Genomic DNA, 20958 nt, shown 5'->3' on the forward strand with positions numbered 1-20958 from the left:
TCCCCCCTTAAGAGCTCTAATGAACTGCCTCTTTTCCACTGGAACGTAGGCTCACAAACTATCTGCTTCAGGGCCTAAAGTATCCACTAACTTGAAAATAATTCAAACAAAATAATTATTTGCCTCAAACTGAAAATTCAGTATTCGAACATGCCTGCAATCTTATTGAATGGCATTTTGTGACCTAATATCACATGTCTGTTGACCAGCACAAGCAAAATCTAAAAAAGCTGCAGTTTTAGGCAAAAGTGCACAGTGTCTAAGCAGGAAGTCAGGAGCTTACTTGTAGCCAGCACTACAAATGATACAGTGCCACCAGTCATGTGCTAGTGGCTGCAAACAAGCGATTATGAACTTGAGAGTGGAAGCCGACTGCTGGGCAAACATGTCCCACAAAAGCAAGAGAGCTCGGCAGTTGTCACAAGCAAAATGCCTGCGCTCCTCACGCCAACCAGCACCTTTAGTCATGACACAGACTGTTCCAGACACCTCACATGCAAGCAGCCCTGAATGTTGCACAATCACAACATCATGACCCTCTGCAAAAAGCTAGCAGTGTCATGTTGAGGGTAACTTGTCCCATGTGACAAAAAAAAAAAAAATTGACAAGTCCGGTCATCAGGCAGACACAAGAGTGTGACTTCAATCATTTCAGTTCGAGTTTTCATATCAACAATGGGGCCCATGGTACAGAAACCCATGAAGGGTACAGCCATCCCCAAGCACAATTTGCCAGAACAGATAACTGCAAATGTCAAGTGAATGCGTTGTCGCTTTTCAAGACTTGATGCAAAGGGGAGTTCCACTGTGACCCCTGAATTCCACCCCTTCTAACTCACGGGTGATCAATCCCAGCAGGGGCACCGTGTCCCCGAGTGCGTGCAGGGCGAGGGCAATGCGGCGTTGGGAGAGGCGCTCGTAGAAGGGCGATCGCACCAGGTACAGCGTCAGCTGCAGCAGGCGCCGGCTCAGTTCCAGCCGCTCGCGGGGCTGCATAGAGGCACGTGTCCGCGACAACACCTGCAGGCTGAAAAGGCAACGTATACCATATTCACACAATTGTAAGTCGACCTATCTTTCAAAATCTGAAAACCCGAAGTGGGGGGTCGACTTAAAATCGAAACCGAAGCATTGCGCCATAAATAAAGGCGAGACAAACAAAATATCAGGCATGCTACAGCATGGTTGCATTTTTGCTGCGTGGCTCTGTCGCATCGCTTTTAGTGATGGCCTTGAGCAGCTGCTATGTCAACGCGCAGAACCGGCATCCCCACCCCTCGTGCGGTAGCCGCTGGTGGCTGTTGATAAGCAGCAAACCAGCACCAGCCCACTTCCTACATATGGCCGCAGAATGCGGCTGGTAATAAGCAGCGGCGGCCCGATAACGCATTCGCGTTCTACTCTTAATAGGCGTCGTCCAAGTTTTTTTTTTTTTTTTACTTCCAACCGCGCACTCGGCACTTAAGGGAGCGTGGATAGTTGATGGAAGGGCCGCTGTTCCGATGGCGGCGGCACCGCCACTCAGAATTGCAGCTGTTAAGATCGCGGCGGCACCGCCACTCAGAATCGCAGCTGCGCTGGGGAGTGTCGGTAGCCAACGGAGGAGCCGAAGCCGCTCACGCGTAGTTTCTCTTTGGCTCTGACGGATTTGACTACTGCTGGCCGCGTTTCACAAGTTTTTAATGTGGCGCTTTGTCATTCATCATTTGTGCTCCGGGTCCGGTAAGCAACTGGCGCTCGTTCGCGGCTACATTCAAGACGGCTGTCATTCTTGACGGCAAAGAAACGAACAACTGTACGCCGGGCCGCAAGTTCGACATTCACAACGGGTGATACAGGTGTGGCAGCTACAGCGAGGCAAAATTTTCAGCTGTTCCAAGCGACATCAAGATTGTGGCTGCTTGCGAAGTGTGGGATTTCACTACATGACGATGTTAGAAAGATGTGCTGTGGAACCGCAGCAGCGATCACAATGGGAGCGCTAGTGAGGACGATGGCGCAAGTGTGGACGAGTAGTCCAGCGACTAATAGATTTTCACTTTCAAATGTGCCCACGGGCATGGCCGCGCGCTGCAGCGATAAGCGGAGGCCGCTGGATAGTGCTATTGCATTCCATTATTAAGAGGACTCACCAGCTACGAGGCCACTCAGATTTGAACTTTTTCTGTCGATAGATGGCAGCACTTAAGTACTACAAAAAGGAGGGAACTTCTATTACCCCTCCAGGTGTGCAAATTCTACCGCGACACGAAAGTATTAGTTTTTCCGCGAACAAAAAGTAGGGCCGAGAACTTTCTGTGTATATCCTGCCAAAGCAGGGAGAAGGAAGCACAAAAGAATAACCCGTCTCAAGGGGTGGTGGTCACAGAATGGACCTTTTTCCAGTAACCCACCACTCAGCTGCCACAAGGAAAAGTACGTTTTCCGATTTGGGTCCCCCTAAGCTCCCTCGCATCTTTTCTGCGAAAATATATTTACAATGATAGGGTGGGGTATACAGCCTGTAGTTAGAAGCAGTGTTGGTTTAGCCTAGCCAGAACAGATAAGTGTGAGTCATCTTTTGACACACCTTGGAAACACCTCGTCTTCCGCACTTTGGCCGGCTATTCCGTATTCCACGTATTCCTCCGTCGCCACACGCAATACAAGCCTTGTGACCTTGTACGACTGTGGACGCCGAATCGACGACGCGGCCTCTGTGAAGAGCTTTCTGCGCTCTCATTGTTTACACTGCCAGTATTTATTTTGCATTGTCTTTGCTGCTGTTGACCGTACTTTTTGTTTAAGCATCCGGCCGATGCTTCTGTGACAAAAGGAGTGCCGCGAAACTGTTGTACTACTTGTTTGTGAGAGTTCAAAACCGTTGGCACGCGGGAATATCACTTTGTAATGCGAGATGCAATCAGTGTTATCTGGAAGGATTGAAGCCAGGCGCAATTATTTCAACATTATTCTGGGTTGTTGTTTTTAGCGCCTTATCTTGGTTCCTCTTCGATGACCAGCGAGCACGTTTGTTGCTATTGGCGTCGCCGAATTTTTCAGCTTTTTTATGGGTGATAGCCACTTCAGTAACTAAATTACTGCTGAAATACTTCGTTTCATGTCTCCTTCACTGCTTATAATTTCACCACGAAACAAGTCAGACTTGGGTAAAAGGGTGAGATGTGTGGCTTGCAAAAGCACTGACATTGTCCTGCTGCTATTCGTGGTGACTTTGAACGCGAATTTCGTCACTGCACAAACGACTACCAACTGTTCTGGACAAAGTTGCTAGTAGTGGTTTATTGTTAAAAATAATAGAATTTGCAATTTAATAGAAGATGGCCACTGCAGCCACGCCAACCGTGTGTGCTCTTTCTGAACACAAAAATGGCAGCGCACCTGAATCGTCATGACGTCAGGGGTTTGAAAGCGAAAATTCCACACCTAGTATCGTTTCCGAAAAAGTCTCATAATGAGCTCTGCTTTTTATATGTTCTTTTATATATTTTACATATTATATACTTTTATGTGTTATATATATTATATATGTATTTATATAGCGCCCCTTCCGAGCATTTTTCTGATTGAAATGTGCAACTTTTAGAAGCGTAGTGCAGGAGGTGCGACTAGGTGTGGCGCATACCGAGGCGTATCTAATTGGGAGAATAAAGACGGTTGGGGAACGCTTGACACATGCGAAACCGGTTCAGAAGCAAAACTGAATGATTTTGCCAGCCAAGCCATGAACGTCTGACATTACGTTATTCGCACCACAGAGATGTCTATTCTGGAGTAGGGGGCTCGGAAATCCGCGAGCTCCTTTCTGCAGATAAGGTGCAACCATGCTTACCCGTGTACAGTGGACAGCGCCTGCACTGATAACGCGAACATTCTGGCAGAGATATGCCTGGTCACGAGGAGAATTGGGGAAAAAGAGCGATGCACAACAAAAGATTCGTTAGAGAACCGATGTTTCGATGCCGATCTGACACAATCTGGTTTCACTAGCTTGGAGCCATAGCCAAACGTTGGCTTCGACTGGTTCTCATGACATCGAAGTTGCAGTGCAGCAGGGGCTGAGCAGGAAAAGGAAGGAGACGGTCCTTTCTCCCCTTGATGTGGGCTGTTGCACTGGCATACATAGTTGTCCGCGAATATAGCGTGAAATCGCAGGTGATTGGCAAGTGCCTCAGTGAAAGGAGGTTAATCGCTATGTCATGACAATCAGTCTACGCCATTAGCCCTGTTTACATGAACCTGACAGCGTCAGGTCGATTCGGGGGTCGGGTTGAGCAATCCAACTCAACCACTGCGTGTTTACATGAACTCGATTTTAGCGATTCGAGACCGGTTCAGCTGTAGCGACACCAAGCGTCGAGCAAGCAGTAGCAGCCCCCAAGATCGAGGCACGCCATCGCTGTATCGGTGCCGCGACGGCGCACATGGAAAGCAAGTTTGCATTTATCCCCTTCCCTCTCAATAACCCTACTTTTCGACCCAACAGGGTTTACAAGCCCATCGGTTCAGGGTCGAGTTGAGTCACCTACCCCTTGCGGCGGAATTGACTGGACCCAACCCGTCGACTCCCGGCTCGGCGTGCATACCAGTACCGATTTTCAAACACCCAGGCGTGTGGGTTCATGTAAGCGCCAGCCACTATCGGCTGGAGGCCCTTCTATGAGGAATATTTGCAGCTTCATTCTTGACTTGTAAAGACACCTGGGTCACTGTGCCCTTGCACTGGGCAAGGAACAATGCTGTTCTCCCACACTGTCCTGAATAGGGAGCCCCCATCTTGTGCTTTGGCACTAACAATGCCTTATTGTGTGGCTGCCAGGAGGGAAAGGGTGGGGCACTTTTGGGTGTGGCCTTGCATTCCACTTCCTTTCCGCACCGCTCGAGCAGAAAAGAAACCCAGAAATCCTTCCCGAATACAGCCCAAGCAAGAAAAAAGGAAAGAAAAAGCACAGGTCCCTCCAAGTTCTGAGTAAAAACCTGCGCGCACAAACACAGACAACCAAGAGGCTGGTGGTAGAGTGTAAAAGCGACAAAATTTTCTGACGCCAGATGGAGCCACGTCGCGCTAGTTAAATTTGGCGCGAATTTCAAATCCCCGCTGAAAATACATACACAACTTTCAGAGCCTGTAAAACGCAAATACTACGCTCGATATGAATGAAAATTGCAGCATGATAATCAAGAAAAAAAAAAGGGAGGAAATGTTGCAGACAAAATTCTGATATTTGGCTTATCTTTTTCACGAGATGACATGAAAGACCGACATATCTAAAAGTGCAATTTTTCTGGAGATTTACCTCTGATTTGTAAAAAAATGAAACAAAAAATAATATCTGTCTGCAACATTTCCTCCATTCACTAAAGAATAAAACGCTGCCACAGACCTCATGAAAATCGAGCCATTTTTAGACACGCTACAGCTTCTGAAAGTTCCCATGTATTTCCTATGGACACTGTCACTGGTGAACCCTCTTAAAGGCCAAGCGTAAACGACCTCCAAGTCTATATTTTTTTTCAGAAATGTGATGTGGTGGGGTTGACTTACAATTGTGTACATATAGTACTTTACAGGGTTCCGATTTCCACAGCTGTGCTTCCCTATACAAGATTAAGCAGCCTGGATAAGGCCCCTCCACACAAGGGGGTTTCCAAACTGGAATTTCCACAAAACCCAAGGGTTACAGTTGTGGCTCTTTTGCAGGGCCTTATGCCAAATTAATTCATTTTTTTCATGGGAGGTTGTGGAAAAGTACTACACCATAGTAGCCAAATGCTTCTCTGTTGAGGGAGCGCATTGTCGGTTCTGGTCATCGAGATCATGTTGTACCCCAGGCCTAGTTATGCAATTCTATCAACACGTTTCTTTTTTTTTTTTTAACCCGGTGGAGAATTGCGTGGCACTGGAATTTCAGCCCCAGTCCTCTTGCATGCAAGGCAGATGCTCTACCTCTATGCCATCGCTGCATTGCTCTCTCTACCAGCTCTAAAAGCCACACTCATCCGGTGAAACTCTACAAGCCACAAGCCACACGAATGAAACTCTAATAAAAGAAACATAAGGAAGTTTTTAACATCTAGGCAAAAGAGCACATCGATACATTTATTTTTATTTTTCACAGCCATTCAGTTAAAAGCAGCCGCAAAGCCAGCTGTCGCGTGATGGCGTGACCAGTTTTCCGAGGAGCATGGGCCGGAATCCTCGTGACGAGTCGACAACTGTTAGATGTGCAGCTGTTACTCCTACGTCACTTTTAATGCGAAACATTATTTAGCTTTATATGCCTTCTGTAATTTTTTCTTTGAACTCTAGTTTTTAAAGTGATGTTTTGTTAAAATCTACCTGTGTGGCTTCGAGTGATGGCACCAGCGTAAATTGACTCGTTCTGGCATTAAACTCATTACGGCAGAAAGCTCAAAAACTGTCAGCCGAGTTAAAGTGCCTAGCATCGAGCTATGTTAATGACTAGGATGTCATTAACCTGCGTTTGTTCCCTGATCCACCCAGCACTTCCTGTGTCTTAACGTTACACCTATAATTTTTCTTTCCACAACTCGCTGCAATGTCTTCAATTTAAGTTGAACCCTTTTCATTAGCTTCCACATTTCTGCCCCACACGCGAGTAATGGTAAGATACAGCTGTTATATACTCTCCTCTTGATGGATATTGCTGAAACGCTATTTCAAATAGAGCCTTAATGAATGCTTGCGTTATGTATGCTATTTGCCCAGTTCAGCGTGCATGACGTTTGCATATGCTAAAACCGCTTTTCCAACAAGGCGGTGCACTTTGAAGCAGGACCCCTCACTGCGGAGCAAATTCATCGATGTTACTCATTGTTAGCAGATGACAAGGCGTGGAAGTACACGCTTAACACAATCCCCTGGTTAACTAAGGAGGTCTCTAGCTTTAACAGTGCTGCAAGGAACTTATGCAATGCAGTCAGTAGTGGGCAGTGCCATGAGAGGGCACTAGTGTACCTCACAGTTGCACGAATAAACACAGGAGCGCTCTAGGTGCAGGACAATGTGGGAGGAGATCGCCGAGACAGAAGTGTGGAGGAATAAATGCTGTCGGCATGGGCGCCTTACGCTTTGGAGTTGCACATGGCATCACTGCCTCCCAAAACATGACACGAGCAAAAAGGGGAAATATGATCTGCTCCTGATGCCCGCTTCACTGCGAGTCTACTCAGCAGCAGTGCTATCTCAAGAACGGAAACACCAGGGCAATGCCAACGCATGATCAGCAGCCTACCTGGCCACGTCCAGGCCAGCTGCCATCAGCCAGGGTGTCCAGGAGGAGCGGCCGCACAGGCCCAGAGCCGACACTGGAGCCCCACCAGTCAAGGTCACAATAGCACTACAGTCGCACCTGTTATCAACACACGGGTATACATCAGTGGTGGAGGAAAACCAGTGAAAAGCATAGCTCGCTCCATTGTCCTTAACTTAAACTGAGCCCTTATTGTTAGCCTCCATGTTTCTGCCCCATAGGTGAGAACCGGTAAGGTACACCTGTTGTCTTTTCTCTTGAGGGATATTGGTAAACTGCCATTCATGATGTGAGAGAACCTGCCATATGCGCTCCACTCCATTCTTATTCTTCTAGTTATTTCCCTCTCATGATCCGGATCAGCGGCCACCACTTGCCCTAAGTAGACGTATTCCCTTACTGCTTCCAGCACCTCACTACCAACTGTGAACTGCTGTTCCCTTGCGAGACTGTTGAACATTACTTTGGCTTTCTGCATGTTCATTTTAAGACCTACCGTTCTGCTCTGCCTGTGTAACTCACTGACAATGCTTTGCAGCTCATCTCCTGAGTGAGTTGACAACGCAATCTCATCAGCGAAGCAAAAATTACTTAGGTATTCTCTATTAACTGTTATCCCCAATCGTTCCCAATCCAGGTCTCGGAACACCTCCTGTAAACAGGCGGTGAATAGCACTGGCGAGATTGTGTCTCCATGCCTAACACCCTTGTATACTGGAATTTTATTGCTGACTTTATGAAGGACTATGGTAGCTGTGTAGTCGTTACAGATATCTTCCAGTATTTTCACATAAGGCTCTTCTACACCCTGATTCGGCAATGCCTGCATGACTGCTAAGTTTTCCACTGAGTCAAATGCTTTCTCGTAATCAATTAACACTATATATATATATATCAATTAACACTATATATATAGGGGTTGGTTATGTTCTGTGCATTTCTATATTACCTGACTGATAGTGTGAATATGGCCTATTGTCGAGTATCCTTTACGAAACCCTGCCTGATCATTTGGTTGATTGAAGTCTAAGGTTGTCCTGATTCTATTTGCGATTACCTTAGTAAATACCTTGAAGTCAATGAACAGGAAACTGATTGGCCTATAATTCTTAGTCATTGATGTCCCCTTTTTTATGAATTAAGATAATGCTAATGTTCTTCCAAGCTTCTGGTATGCTTGAGGTCATAAGGCATTGCATATACAGGGTGGCTAGTTTTTCTAGCACAATCTCCCCTCCGTCCTTCAAGAGATCTGCTGTTACCTGATCAACGCCAGCTGCTTTCCCCTTTTGCATTGTTCCCAAGGCTTTCTTTACTGACGGGATGACCCACTGCTGTGCGCTACTGTCTCTCTCATTAATGTGCAATTACGTTGTCTACTGTATAGATTTATGTAGAACTCTTCAGCTATGTTAACTATCTTATCCATATTATTAATGAGACTGCCCTCTTTGCCCATACACCTGGATTTTACCTATGCCTAGTTTCCTCTTCACTCCTTTTAGGTTACCTCTGTTCTTTAGAACATGCTCAATTTTCTCCGTATTTAACTTTCTTATGCCGGCTACCTTGTGCTTATTAACATTGATAGCTCTGCAAGTTTTATTCGGTCCTTTAATGAAAGCAAGAAGCTGTGTTGGTAGGTGAGACTGAGAGGAAAAGAAGACAGGATAAGTGCAGTCCCACCTACTTCTCTTCTCAGTCTCATCTGCCAGTACAGTTTTTTGTTTTTCAATCATGTCATACACTGGCCTCTCAATGCACACTGCTCGCCATTCATCACTGCTGCCAGGGAGCAGGCACCAAGGAGCGAGTGCTATTCTGACCACTTAGTATCGCACACACTGAGAGTTGGGAGAAGGGGACATGACATGTCCTGCCTCACAGGAATGGTCCGTAAACTGTTCACTTGGCCATTCACTTGGCACTCATTGCCACTGCAGCCATGTGAGTTAACTTGAGAAAAGGATACGGTGAGCCAGCGGTCGCACCACGTGAGCAACCTCCGCGGCCAGCTGGGCACCCCGCAGTGGTTTGGGGCTCCCGTTGCCACTGCTGCATGATGGTGCCGCAGGAGGGCGCCACTGTCTCCTCGAGGTTGGTGGTGCTGTGGAAGAGGGTTGTCAGAGGACTACTGACGAAACACTTTCCACAAGGCATCACCCAGTGATATGGCCTCATCTGACAATGTGCCGTTTATTAAAAAAAAAAAAAAGTGGCATACATCACTCCATGGAAAAGGAATCTGGTCACATCTCAAGCAAGACAACTTCCAGTGTTGCGCCTTATATGCCAACACTTGTGTGGATGAAGCTCTGCACGGATTGGAGTGGGGGTACAAGTCAAAATGCAAAGCCGATGCTTTGAGCATTGCTGCATGCCTGTTCTGAGGCATCTACACATAGTGTCTGCTATCTAATAATGTCGCAAATAAACAATCATCAATGAATAGTCATCACTGTGACAGCACCTAAGCGTTACAAAATGCACATGTACTGTGCCTTGGATCACGCTCTATAGTGTTTTCTAGCACCTCTCCTGAGGCTCAATCTGGCACAAGGCACATGGCGTCGCTGTGTCAACCCTGCATATGTCTGCATAGTCCCAGTCTTTCATCAAGTGTTTGGCGCTGAAACTATTCCACCAGAATGAAAAGAGGATGATCTAGACAAAAGAAGCGCTACCCATCACAAATAAAAAGCAATGACATCACAACAAATAGTGGCAAGACAAATACTGGTCATCAACATGTCTGTCCACATGAAAAGCAAATGACTAGCTCAGCTCTTTGCTTCCAGTACTCTACAGCATGGTGTTAGAAGTACTTTAGGTGATATGACAATGCCTCTGGAGGCAAGACACATTTGTCCCTACTTCCCTCGTCCACCTCGAGATGGCATTAGTGTGAGTCGGGCCACCCATGCCCGTTGTTGAGCCTGTGTCACGTTCTGTCTTATGGGTGACCCTATGAACTCTGGCGCTGTGGCAGTGATTTACGCACCTTAAGCGGATACTGTTAACGTTATACGGCGCTGTTATCAACGCTGAACACTTCAGTGAGCATGCCAAGCAAATATATAATCAGCTTTCAGCGCGAAATCGGCGTTGAACGCGATGTGTCGAACTGCGGTCGCAACGGTCAGGTGCTGATGGGACGGCACATTATGGTTTGATATATTCAGGTTTCACCATTCTAGCTTTTATTTTTCCACTTGTCCAATGCCTCTGTCACGAACTGGTAGCGCGTCCCCAAACTTTCTGAAGGGGAACGCTATTGCGTGCAGATTCAGAGAACAAGAGAACAAAGAGATCAACCAAAACAAAACGAAGCCGTATTTATAATTTAAAGGAAAGGGGGCCAACAATAAAAACACACACTCAACAGGCGTACAACTCTACAGATAAAAGGAAAGAGTTCACCAGGTACTGAGCATCCCAGGTGCAAAGGAAGCGGTGGAAAGGAGCCAGGTGGTATTAGGAGCAGAGAGGAACAGAGGGAGAGACCACCACGAGCGCGAAGAACTTTGCAGCAGCAGGAAAAACATAGCGGGGTCAACGGTGTCCCGTCCATGGTGTCACAAAACGCCAGAAGCTCAAAGCAGGCTATCCATGGGTGCCTTTAGGCAGCACGGACCCTCAGTCCATCGGCTGCCACCTCCACACTTGCAAAGAACGCAGGAGGAGGCTTAGGTCGATGATCCAAGGGAAATCACGGCAGCACGGACTCAACGTCCGACGGCTGCCACCTCTACGCTTGAGCTACACCACCTCCGCTGCGCTGTCTCCCTCCACACCTCGGTTTTTTGACACGTCAGCTCTCCGCTCCTCGTGCTCGCCATGCTTTTTGTCGCCGTTGCCTCGCACACACCCTTCGCATGCGAACACGCGCGACGCTGGGCTGGCATGTGCAGCGCTCTGCTGTCCGACGCCCCACTGTTGACGCACCGCATTCACAAATCCTACGAGGATCTTTTGTGCACCTCGCAGCCTCCCACTCGATTTCATGAGGCTAGATAATATATATCTATATTCTTAATACTTCAAGCTGGTACTTGTGTGAAGCTGCAGACAAGCTGCAGATGTGATTCTGCAACACAGAGGAAATGAGGCAAGAGGCAGAGTTTGGATACACATGATTTATTTTGACGAATGCCAGCGAAGCAAAGCAATGCTAGCACTACCTGACAAGTGACAAAGACGGTAGCGACATAAATGTTTAATGAAATATTTACAGAAGAGCGGGTTGTCGGGCAAGTTGGCTTTGCATCATATAAAAGAAGCGGGCGCAAACTTGGACAAGGACCGAGACATTTGGACAAGGACCAGTTGTCATTTGTTTCTTCTCGGTCCTTGCCTAAGTTTGCGCCCACATCTTTTACAGTATCATGAAATATTTACAGTAACGGCATAAAAAAGACATGACACATGGGAATGCTGAACTGTAGAAGTACTTCTGTACATCTTTAACCAAAGTCCTACACCCATCTCATGGCAATTTATTACATTCTTGAAAAAAAAAAAGACGGACTACCACTTATACCAGCTTTGAGAGCTTGCGAAGGTTTTGGGCTTTGTTGGGCGCATTGTTCTTGAGCTGTTTGCAATGCTGGCACATTCGCAAACTGACGTAGTAGTGCAACACTTGTGCCATTATATCTCTCTTATGTTCTGGGCACGAAAAAGACAGACTGAAGTTCTCTAGTGCGTAGTCAATGGTTATATCATATACTTCTCTGTCATCAACAACGTGCTTCTGAAATATTTCTTCTGTCTGCTCCATAAGGTAGAAGGGTGCAGAGTGAGGATATTTAAACCTTCCATGGGTTTTACACATAACAAACAAGAGCTGCTTCAGGGTTTCTTGCTACATTATCTGCTGCAACTTACCTGAGTCTACACTGTGAACAACCCGTGTTTTTCAGTAGCTTCCTCAACAGGCCTGTCACATAGTGCACAATGAAATCTGTCACACTGGTTGCCATGGAGACATTCTCAAAGACAGCCTTGCATTTCATTTCATTCTCCACATTGCCATAAAGTTTTGCCTTTAGCTCTCCCAATCGAGACTGACTGGATGCATCTTCTGAAAATGCAGCTGTCAGATTTGGGAGACTCAGCAGACGTGGTTCTTCTTTAACCTCCAACTGGCAGTTCCTGTAGTTAGGCAGTTTCATAAGACTGTAAACAGATGGCATGGCATGTTGTAAAGCTGCAAAAGTTGGCAGACAGGGGTGTTTATTTTGGCCACCTGCATGACGGATGACGGCAAAGAATTTTTAAAGAACATCTTAGTTAAATTTTGCTGTCAGGACATACTTGAAGTCACATGTTTCCAGTAGGTGCTTAGAAAGCTGCATTGTGGAAAGAATGGTCACTCGCAACCTTTAAGCAGTTGAGTCTAATAAAAAGTTACGGCAATCAATTTTTGCAGCCTTGACTTCCTTCTGCCACTCATTCAGCCACTGCAAAGAAGACTCCAGCATTTTAAAATCCTTGCCTTTAAAATGTCTGCGATTTAGTGCACCAAACAAATTATTAATTCTGACTGTGAACTCAACTGCGCTTTCTACATTTTGGAGTCCCTCGATCCCTCTCTTGGAATAAAACTGCAGGCCGTTTGCAATGCTCATATTAAAATGCTGAGTAGCCAGCTTTACTGCAATCTTTTTTGTGTTAGTTTGGTTCAAATAAGAAAACAACAGTTTTGGAGATACCCTGAGTCGGCCTTCAGCTTTTGTGTCCACCACAAAGAGCTTATCATAATGCGACCAAAACACTCGGCTCCCATTCATGCAAAACATTTTGTACTCCAACAGGCGATTGCGTACAAATCTGAAAGAGGTGTGGTGCATCCGAAAAAAACAAAAACATGCAGGGTTCAAAAAGCAATTTCTCGCGCTGTCTAGAGCTACTGTTGCACCGAAATATTTCCACATTGACCGGATGGTTGCAGCACCATCACATACATCGACACGTGCACCAGCATCTTCAAATAGAAGGATAGCTATCATTATAAGTTGTGCCTGTACTGTCTCTTTTGTTGGTCCACGGCTTGCAAAGACTGCAAAAGGTTGAAAATAATTTTCACCAAAAGAACGGAAGGCAAGGACTAGTCCATGGTCTGCCAATTGGTTGGGTGCCTGTACCTTGTTTCCAAAGTCTGTATGACCATTGTAGGTAATTGGTCTCGCATTAAATTTCATTTCATTAAATATCAGAATTCCATGCCGCTTAAAACTGTCTTTTGTCGCCAGCTTTGTTTTGAAGGCAGAGAAGAAACTGGTGTCAAAACCACAGTTAACACGCACCATAGACAAGTACCTCCTTATAGTTGGCGTGCAAGGAAGTGGTAAGATGATGTTGTCTCTAAGGAAAGAGTACCCCGATGGACTGCGTGTATGCAAGAGAAGGCAGCAAAAGCCAGTTTTCGGTGTAGCGTCAGATAATTTGGTTGGTGCACTTGGCAGCTGCAAAGCTTCAATAGCTGTTGTCTGCCTTTCTGGAAGCTTCAAATGCCAGAGCTTGTCATCTAGGGCCTCATCAGAAATGGATGGTAACTTTTTTTGAGTGTCTTTGAGTTGAGTCGTCAGTGATTTCACTCTCTTTGTCAGACGGCTGATAGATTTCTTCAAAGCATACTGAGCCCTTCTGAAGAGAGCACCTTCGTTCTTTTTAGCAGTAGTCATGCAAACGTATCATACAGACTTATTTCCTTTACTTTTGCTCAGCATGTACTTGTAGTCTATACGAAGCGTTGTTCCTAGGCATTTGCAGTGAGGGCATGCAGTCTCCGTACCCTTTACAAAGAAGGCACAAGTCTTGTGCCACCACTGGCTAGCGAGGTCAACAAAAACAGTACCTGGGTGAGCATTCATGTACAGTCATGGACAGAAGTTTGCGGGATGCAGATTCGTGGAAAAAAATTAATTTCCGCGTTGCCTTGCTAGCCATTCAGACGGTATTCTTCTACCGGATGGAACACGCATGCCTCCTCACAATTCTATGCTTTTCATTGACCTGGTGGGCCTAACCGCTCCGCAATAAATTTTTTTTCCGCGAATCCGCATCCTGCAAACGTTTGTCCATGACTTTACTGCTTGACTCCTGGTCCACCAACACACAAGCGCATCTGATACACATGAAACAGCTTTTCAATATCGGCAGTGCATGTTATATCGCAAGAAACTTGGAAACTTCAAGAGACTGAAGTGTCGCACGCTTACCTAGCAAGCAACAGCTACAACCAGGTCCGAGTTGATGCTGATTGCTTTCCTTACTATTACATGGCTAGGAGAAGCACTCAAATATTTATACGTGCAATCAGCCTCAACCGTATGTGGCAGTACGACTGCCGTTTGAGAAATCTGCACCTCACAGAACACAATCGCCCGCAGCCCACCGATGTAAGTCTTATGGCATGCCCTACATCTGTTGGCAAAATTATGCACCGAGGATTGTTAAAAACCTCCTCGAAAGGCCCGTTCCTGAGTTCAGCATCCGGACTGCACGGACTTGAGCAACTTTCAGGCGCACTTCCACTGTCCACACTGGATGTTTGCAGGGGGTTCACTTGAAGTTCCGCCGTCGTTGGGTGCATGTGTGCCTAATGGGCAGTTGTCTGCAGCACAGTGCCGTTTGAAAGCGGCGGGGCTCTGACTATCCATGGGTTCTTTTCTTCATTTTGTCTTCTTCGACAAGTAATCCGGGCATCCAGGAAAAATCATCGGGATGGCGTCACCAGCAAAAGCAGCTATTCGTGGCGAACTTGCTAACACTTGACCATTGTAATGAGCTTCCCATGTTTTAGTGACAAAGCTTGGTTCAAAGTGCTTCTCGCAGATGTGGTCAGTTGGCTGCAGCAAGTGGTCCTTGCACGGTATGGCGTGTTGCCAAGCTTTTAAGCGGTCCTCATCCTTTGGAGCTGCAAACACGGACACCTTCTCAGAGCACGTATTGTAACCGGAGTTACATCGAGGAACGAAGCATTTTCTTCTCATGCCGTCACTTTTCATCACTGCAAAAAAAACCGAGCGACTGGGCACAATGATTGTTGAGAATAATTGCTTCTCCAAGCGACGATTCTCGTGAAGAGGACGAAAGCGACCGCGAACATCAAGCACAGCACCAGGGCTAGCTAGCAAGTGACCTGAGTATCGCACGCGGAGATAGTGCGGTGGGTGGACACAAGAGGCCCAACACACAGCGGCACCCTCTCTCGGCATACTGGGAAGCTCATCCGAATGTTCTCCGTGGCAGCTGCACAGCGCAGGCGCACTATTCTATCACCTAAAGTACTGCTAGAACCATGCTCTATAGTTGCACGAACCTCCGACTGAACAAGTGCTATCATTTCTCACACAGGTGTCTGTTTGCACTGAACTCTATTAATAATTTGTGATCGAGGATGCATACTACTCAGAGGTGCACTTGGTTTAAGGCCTATCTTAGTTGTCAATTCTAGAATATATGGCATCTAAACTAGAGGCGCACACGATTCCGAGTTGCTGAGTAAAGCTGTTGACACGCACACTTCACTCAAAATAGGACAGTCAGTGCTATCACCAAGTAACTTTTTAGACGCACCTAAATACTAGTGCAAAAAAGCTTTTTTCTTTTTTTGCTGGCATGTCAACTGAGATATATATGTGTTCACATCCAGCTGACTGCGTCTAGGCACTCAACTAAATGATACGGCAAATGCTGTGCTAGTTGCAGTGCAGAATGGCTGCATAGTACGAGGAAAGACCAAGCTCACTGATGCAAGAGTGCAAGGTCATCTGAACTAAGTGCAGTGAGTGGGATTTTGAAATTTCACAATTTCTTACTGTGTACTTAGAAGAATAGAAACATGCGCCACCTAAACTGGGAGTGGTGATCTGCAGCCCGCACGTGGTGTTTGCCGTGCCATCATCTTCGTACAGCACTGTCTTATGCATCCACTACCCTAGGGTTAAAAATCCAGTTCTCAATGCATCAAGAGTTTTCCAGAAGGAGAAAAAAAATGAAGAGGCAGAATAAGCTTCATTAGAGCAATCTTGTTTTTGACACTCCAGTCCAACAGCCTGGAAAAGCAGTCTGTGGCACATGAACACCAACCAGGAAACATGCTACAGTCCATGTTTGAAAAAAGTTCTTTTTGTCACGTAGTAACTTGCTGACTTGCTTGCATCAGCAACATGACATCACTTTAATTTGCAATCTCGCATGCTCGTCAATGAAGTGGAACAAAATACACGTTTTTGTGAATCAAATGTACAGCTTAGTGGTGACATCAATAGAGTTTTCATTTTCTGGCATATATACAATAAAACCTCAATAATTCGAACTTGCTTCATTCGATATTCCGAATAATTTCAAAATTTCTGCATTCCTGTAATTTCTAATGTAAATTTTACTGGGCAATTCAAACCAGTGGCCAGCACCAGCCTTGTTAATTCGAAGATCCAGGGCCACAAACCCAGTACGGCAACCGTCCTTCAGAGCTGTAGGACAGCACTCTACAGCGACACGGGTGTTCTATCCACAAAGTGCCCCAGACCCAGTGCTACCAGCACAAAAACCGGTTCATGGTATGGCTCGTGGACTGCCGAAGCATGCGCCTAGAGAGGAGGAGATGTGCTTCACTGCAACATAGCAGGAGATGCCATTTTGAATGCAACATGCTCTCAGCGCTTCACCAAGGCATAGCCAGACTGAAAACAGTGGTGCATATACTCGTCCAGCTGGTCACTCCTCTCCAGCCGGACATGGTTAAGGCAGTGTTCAGCAGAGGAGCTATTGCTCCGTTTCTGAGGTAGGTTGGCTGTGTAACGCCCTCTGTCCGCGTGCCATCTGTACACTGCTCGCTGTCAGCTGCGCGGCGGTCTTTTTCACCGCTCGTAAACGGAGCCGCGAAGGCGGCAAGTCTGTGAGCTGTGCGGGCGGCGTGTGTGTTTCTCGCCGCAAGAGAGGGCAAGGAGGCCCCAGCCACAGAGAACAGGAGACGAATAAACTCAGTCTTTGTTTGGGATTCACAGCTCTCGGTCCGATTCTTGACCCGTGCTAGCCTCCCAATAGTGGTGACCCATTATGAGCATGCACAGCAACACTGACGCGCCTACCATGGCGGCTGTCGATGTAAAGCTGCCCCCCTTTTGACCCATGGACCCCAATCTCTGAATTGTCCAGTTGGAAGCACAATTTGCCCCCCAGCGCATCACAGCTGACCTCACGCGCTGCCACCATGCCATGAGTAGTTTGCCACCAACAACAGCGAGCAAGGTCCGTGACCTGTTGCTCGTCCCACCTGTGGAGAACGCCTACATGACTTTGAAGGATACGCTCAATCGGTGTCTTACATCCTCCGAACCCAACGGTTACGGCAATTTCTGAGTGATTTAGACTATGGCAACCGCACACCAACACAACTGCCAGTATATGTAGAATTCGTTATTCTTTACTTCACAGTCACAGATCATCGGAAGTCCTTGTACCACTTCTGGCACAGCGGTACAGAGATTTCTATTTAAGTGATGCGCCAATGCCCTGGATGGTGGCTGTTTGGAGCCACTCGTGGCTCCTAACAGCCACTGGTGGTGCTAGCGAGACCAGGGTTGCTCTTCCCGTACCACCTCTCATGACTAACTATTAATTTGACAGCCACCTGCCATGGTGGCCAGTTCCCTCATAATCCAGCGGGCAGGCTAGCCATGTGCTTTTCCACGCACAACGGCGCCGCTGCCACATTTCTTGTAGAATGAGAGCTTTAACGCTACTGTGATAACAAATAAACCGCACTGACCTGCTGCCAAGGTGCGAAGAGTACGCCCACTGTGGCGCAGCTCGTAGCAGGGCTGGGAAGCACTGGGGTCACAAGTGATTAACCTTCGGTCAAAGGGAGCGACGCTGGGGCTGCACTGGAGCCCCTGTCGATGGTATAGGAGCAGTACCAGCCGAATGCAAGCTCTGCATAGACAAAAAGCAGGCAGTGTGCAGTACACGTGTAAGTTTACCCATTCAAAGCAACGCACAAAGCACTCAAATGTTGAACAAGGCAGGACACTATTTGCATTTGCTGGCGCAAATAAAACAAGGTGATGCGAAATTTTAGTGTTATGTCAATACATGGAGCCATCACATGAGCGTGCATTAGTCATGTGTTGTGTCAGACTGATGCATCCACTGGGAGCTCTGAGAAGCATCGGACCCTAGCCATGATGCACAGCAAGACATCGGCGTACGTAAGCAGTATTATGTAATTCGACCCGTCTTCTTTTAACGAAACGCCACATACACAATGGTGGCAGCTCTTGATCTCGTAATGCCCCAGCTTCATGGGCAGTGCCCATTTTTACAGCAGTCTCTACAGCCTCGCACATGGTGTGCACATTCAAGAAATGGGTGTTTGGGTCCTCAGGCTTTTTTGCAAAGAAGCGACCATACTCAACACACTGAAGTGTAGCTCCCTTTTATACCACTAAACACAACGGAAGTGCTGCAGTTTTGTAAGACATAGAAATAAAACCCAGAAAAAGGCTTGAATTTCTAAAACTATCCCCGCCAGAATATTTTTCAGCTTGGCACCGCGGTTGCAGACACTGGTACACTTACAGCACATAAGCACCAGTCTAACAAGAACAAGGATCTAAATTTGAATTCTGTGCAAGGAAAACTTTATGAAGTGTATGCCTGTGTTTCCTGATACACCATTAGACTGCATTCTACAGGTGCCACAAGCAAAGATGAGGAAAAAGAAATACTTGTTCCATGCAATGCTTCCCTAACGTTCGTGGTGTACCATGAATGAATCGAACTGATTAGTTTTTCTTTCATGAATCAAACGGCCGCCACCTTCTGGCCAGAATGTAATGCATGCTGTCCATTACCACAAGTGAACCCTGAAAAGAATTAGCTGCTGGCAGCTCTTGGCTGGCAGCCAACACTAAATGTGCCATCCTGGCAATGACAGCAGAGCTTGCTTGGCAGCTGTCTCCACGAATGACTTGATTCCATTGTGCAAGTCCAAATGGTTACAGGGAGATGTGGGGATCGGAGGTGAAATTTTTTGGTGTAGTGACATTTGATGCAGTGACATTCTCCATATATTTTTGGCAGCCTGATTTTTTTTTATACACAGAGTGTTACATCCATGTTTACACAATGCACCCATCATAGTAATGACAAATTAGTGACAGAGGGAAAAAATTCAGAAAGTAATTCAGAAATATAGGAAAGTCGCTGCATAAAAAAATGTATCAAGGAACACAATGCAACAACCTGCATGGAAATCGGTCAAGACACTGCCATGCCACGATTTCAGCAAGCAGGGTAGTCAGTTAAAGAACACTGGAGAAAATTGGCATTTTCATGGAGATTTCAGCCAGTTTTTTTATGCCTACAGTCACAAAAACATTTTTTAAAGTCACTTCTGGGCAGTTTTTGGTGACATTTTTTGGTATATAATTAAAATACTTTACAGATGCTAACTATGTTGTTTTGCAAAGTCAAATTTTTTTCTAGATGATTTTCACGATTTGATTCCAGTGTCCCCCTCAAGCTTTGATTAAGCTCCTAGATAAAAAAAACTGCAATGCCAAACGGACTGGCCATGTCCTGTGGCAGCTTAAGGTTGAGACACCAAATTTTGAGGCCATAATAAGCTTGTTATGGGCTTCCTCTGAATGTAAGGTTACCCACGATGAAATATTGGATGCAATAAATGTTTATAAGATATTTTAATTCAGCTCTAAAGAGTCCCTAAATGCTCTTTCTCACAATCTAGACCCATCGCTAGCGTTATAGTTGGTGACGTAGAACTCTGCAACCATATCAGTGAATAGTAGCGTCACATAGCCACCCTGGTGAAATACTATGAGCTCTGACGCGCGACAGCGGCGAGGCGCTGTGTCGGCGACTCAGCGGTCGGTGTATTGATCGGCATATATGCCACTGCTGATGCACAGGGCAGCACCATATATCGGTGGCCGAGCGAAAGCGTCATGTCGATGAGACAATGACTTGTTTATACCTTCTCCGTAATACGAATAAGCGAAACAAGCGACTACATTTCAAATGTTCACCCTTCGGCTCACCTGCAGTACGAATAGGCTGAGTGAGTCCGCCGGGTTCGTATGTGCAATGTCGGTGATTGTGGAGAGCGAGTTCACGAGTTTTAGCGAATACAAATGTTCATCAAGCATAGTTTTGACAACAGTGACCCGAAATCGAGGATTCCTTACATCATGAGATGCAAATACCTCGAGCGGGAAGCGCCCGCTGCAAGGCGGTGTGACCCAGTCTGTCGACCAATGCTGCAGGCGCCCGCAGCGGCAGCTAGCAGTCGGCGGCGTCACTTGAGGGCAACAAATTACGCCATTTTATTTATCGCAAATGGGCGCCGAACACACCTCTGGATAAATAAATTTAAATTCAAGAACTGGACACATCGCAAGAAGCAAAAAAGCAGTTACAACTAGTCAGAAATGCGGGTCCTACACAATGTCAACAACCTAGCTATGAAACGCTCACCAGGCTGGCGCTCACATTCTTCGGCGATTCTTGCAAAGTTATCGCACTGTGCAAACAAGCAAATGCGCAAGCGGCGCAAAAGAGAAGAGCTTGTTTAACCTAAGTAGAACGCAGCTTGAAGTTCATGCCGAACTTACGCGCAATTGCTGCCTGTATACAGATGCAGATATGTAAACAA

At 46.5% G+C, this 20958-nt stretch overlaps 1 protein-coding gene across 1 annotated transcript in view; it reads right to left on the reverse strand.

The window, feature by feature from the left end:
• The window catches only part of Pex16 (peroxisomal biogenesis factor 16), a 40115-nt gene that overhangs the window by 8268 nt on the left and 10889 nt on the right, over nt 1-20958 (reverse strand). Inside the window, exons 4-7 of the mRNA XM_077660854.1 lie at nt 18055-18218; nt 9247-9381; nt 7257-7329; nt 840-1027 (exon numbers count right to left, since the gene is read on the reverse strand). Of these exons, the coding sequence (XP_077516980.1) occupies nt 840-1027; nt 7257-7329; nt 9247-9381; nt 18055-18218 (560 nt within the window). The remainder of the gene's footprint in view (nt 1-839; nt 1028-7256; nt 7330-9246; nt 9382-18054; nt 18219-20958) is intronic.

The sequence above is a fragment of the Amblyomma americanum genome, chromosome 4, assembly GCF_052857255.1.
Source record: "Amblyomma americanum isolate KBUSLIRL-KWMA chromosome 4, ASM5285725v1, whole genome shotgun sequence".
NCBI classification, from domain to species: Eukaryota; Metazoa; Arthropoda; class Arachnida; order Ixodida; family Ixodidae; genus Amblyomma; species Amblyomma americanum.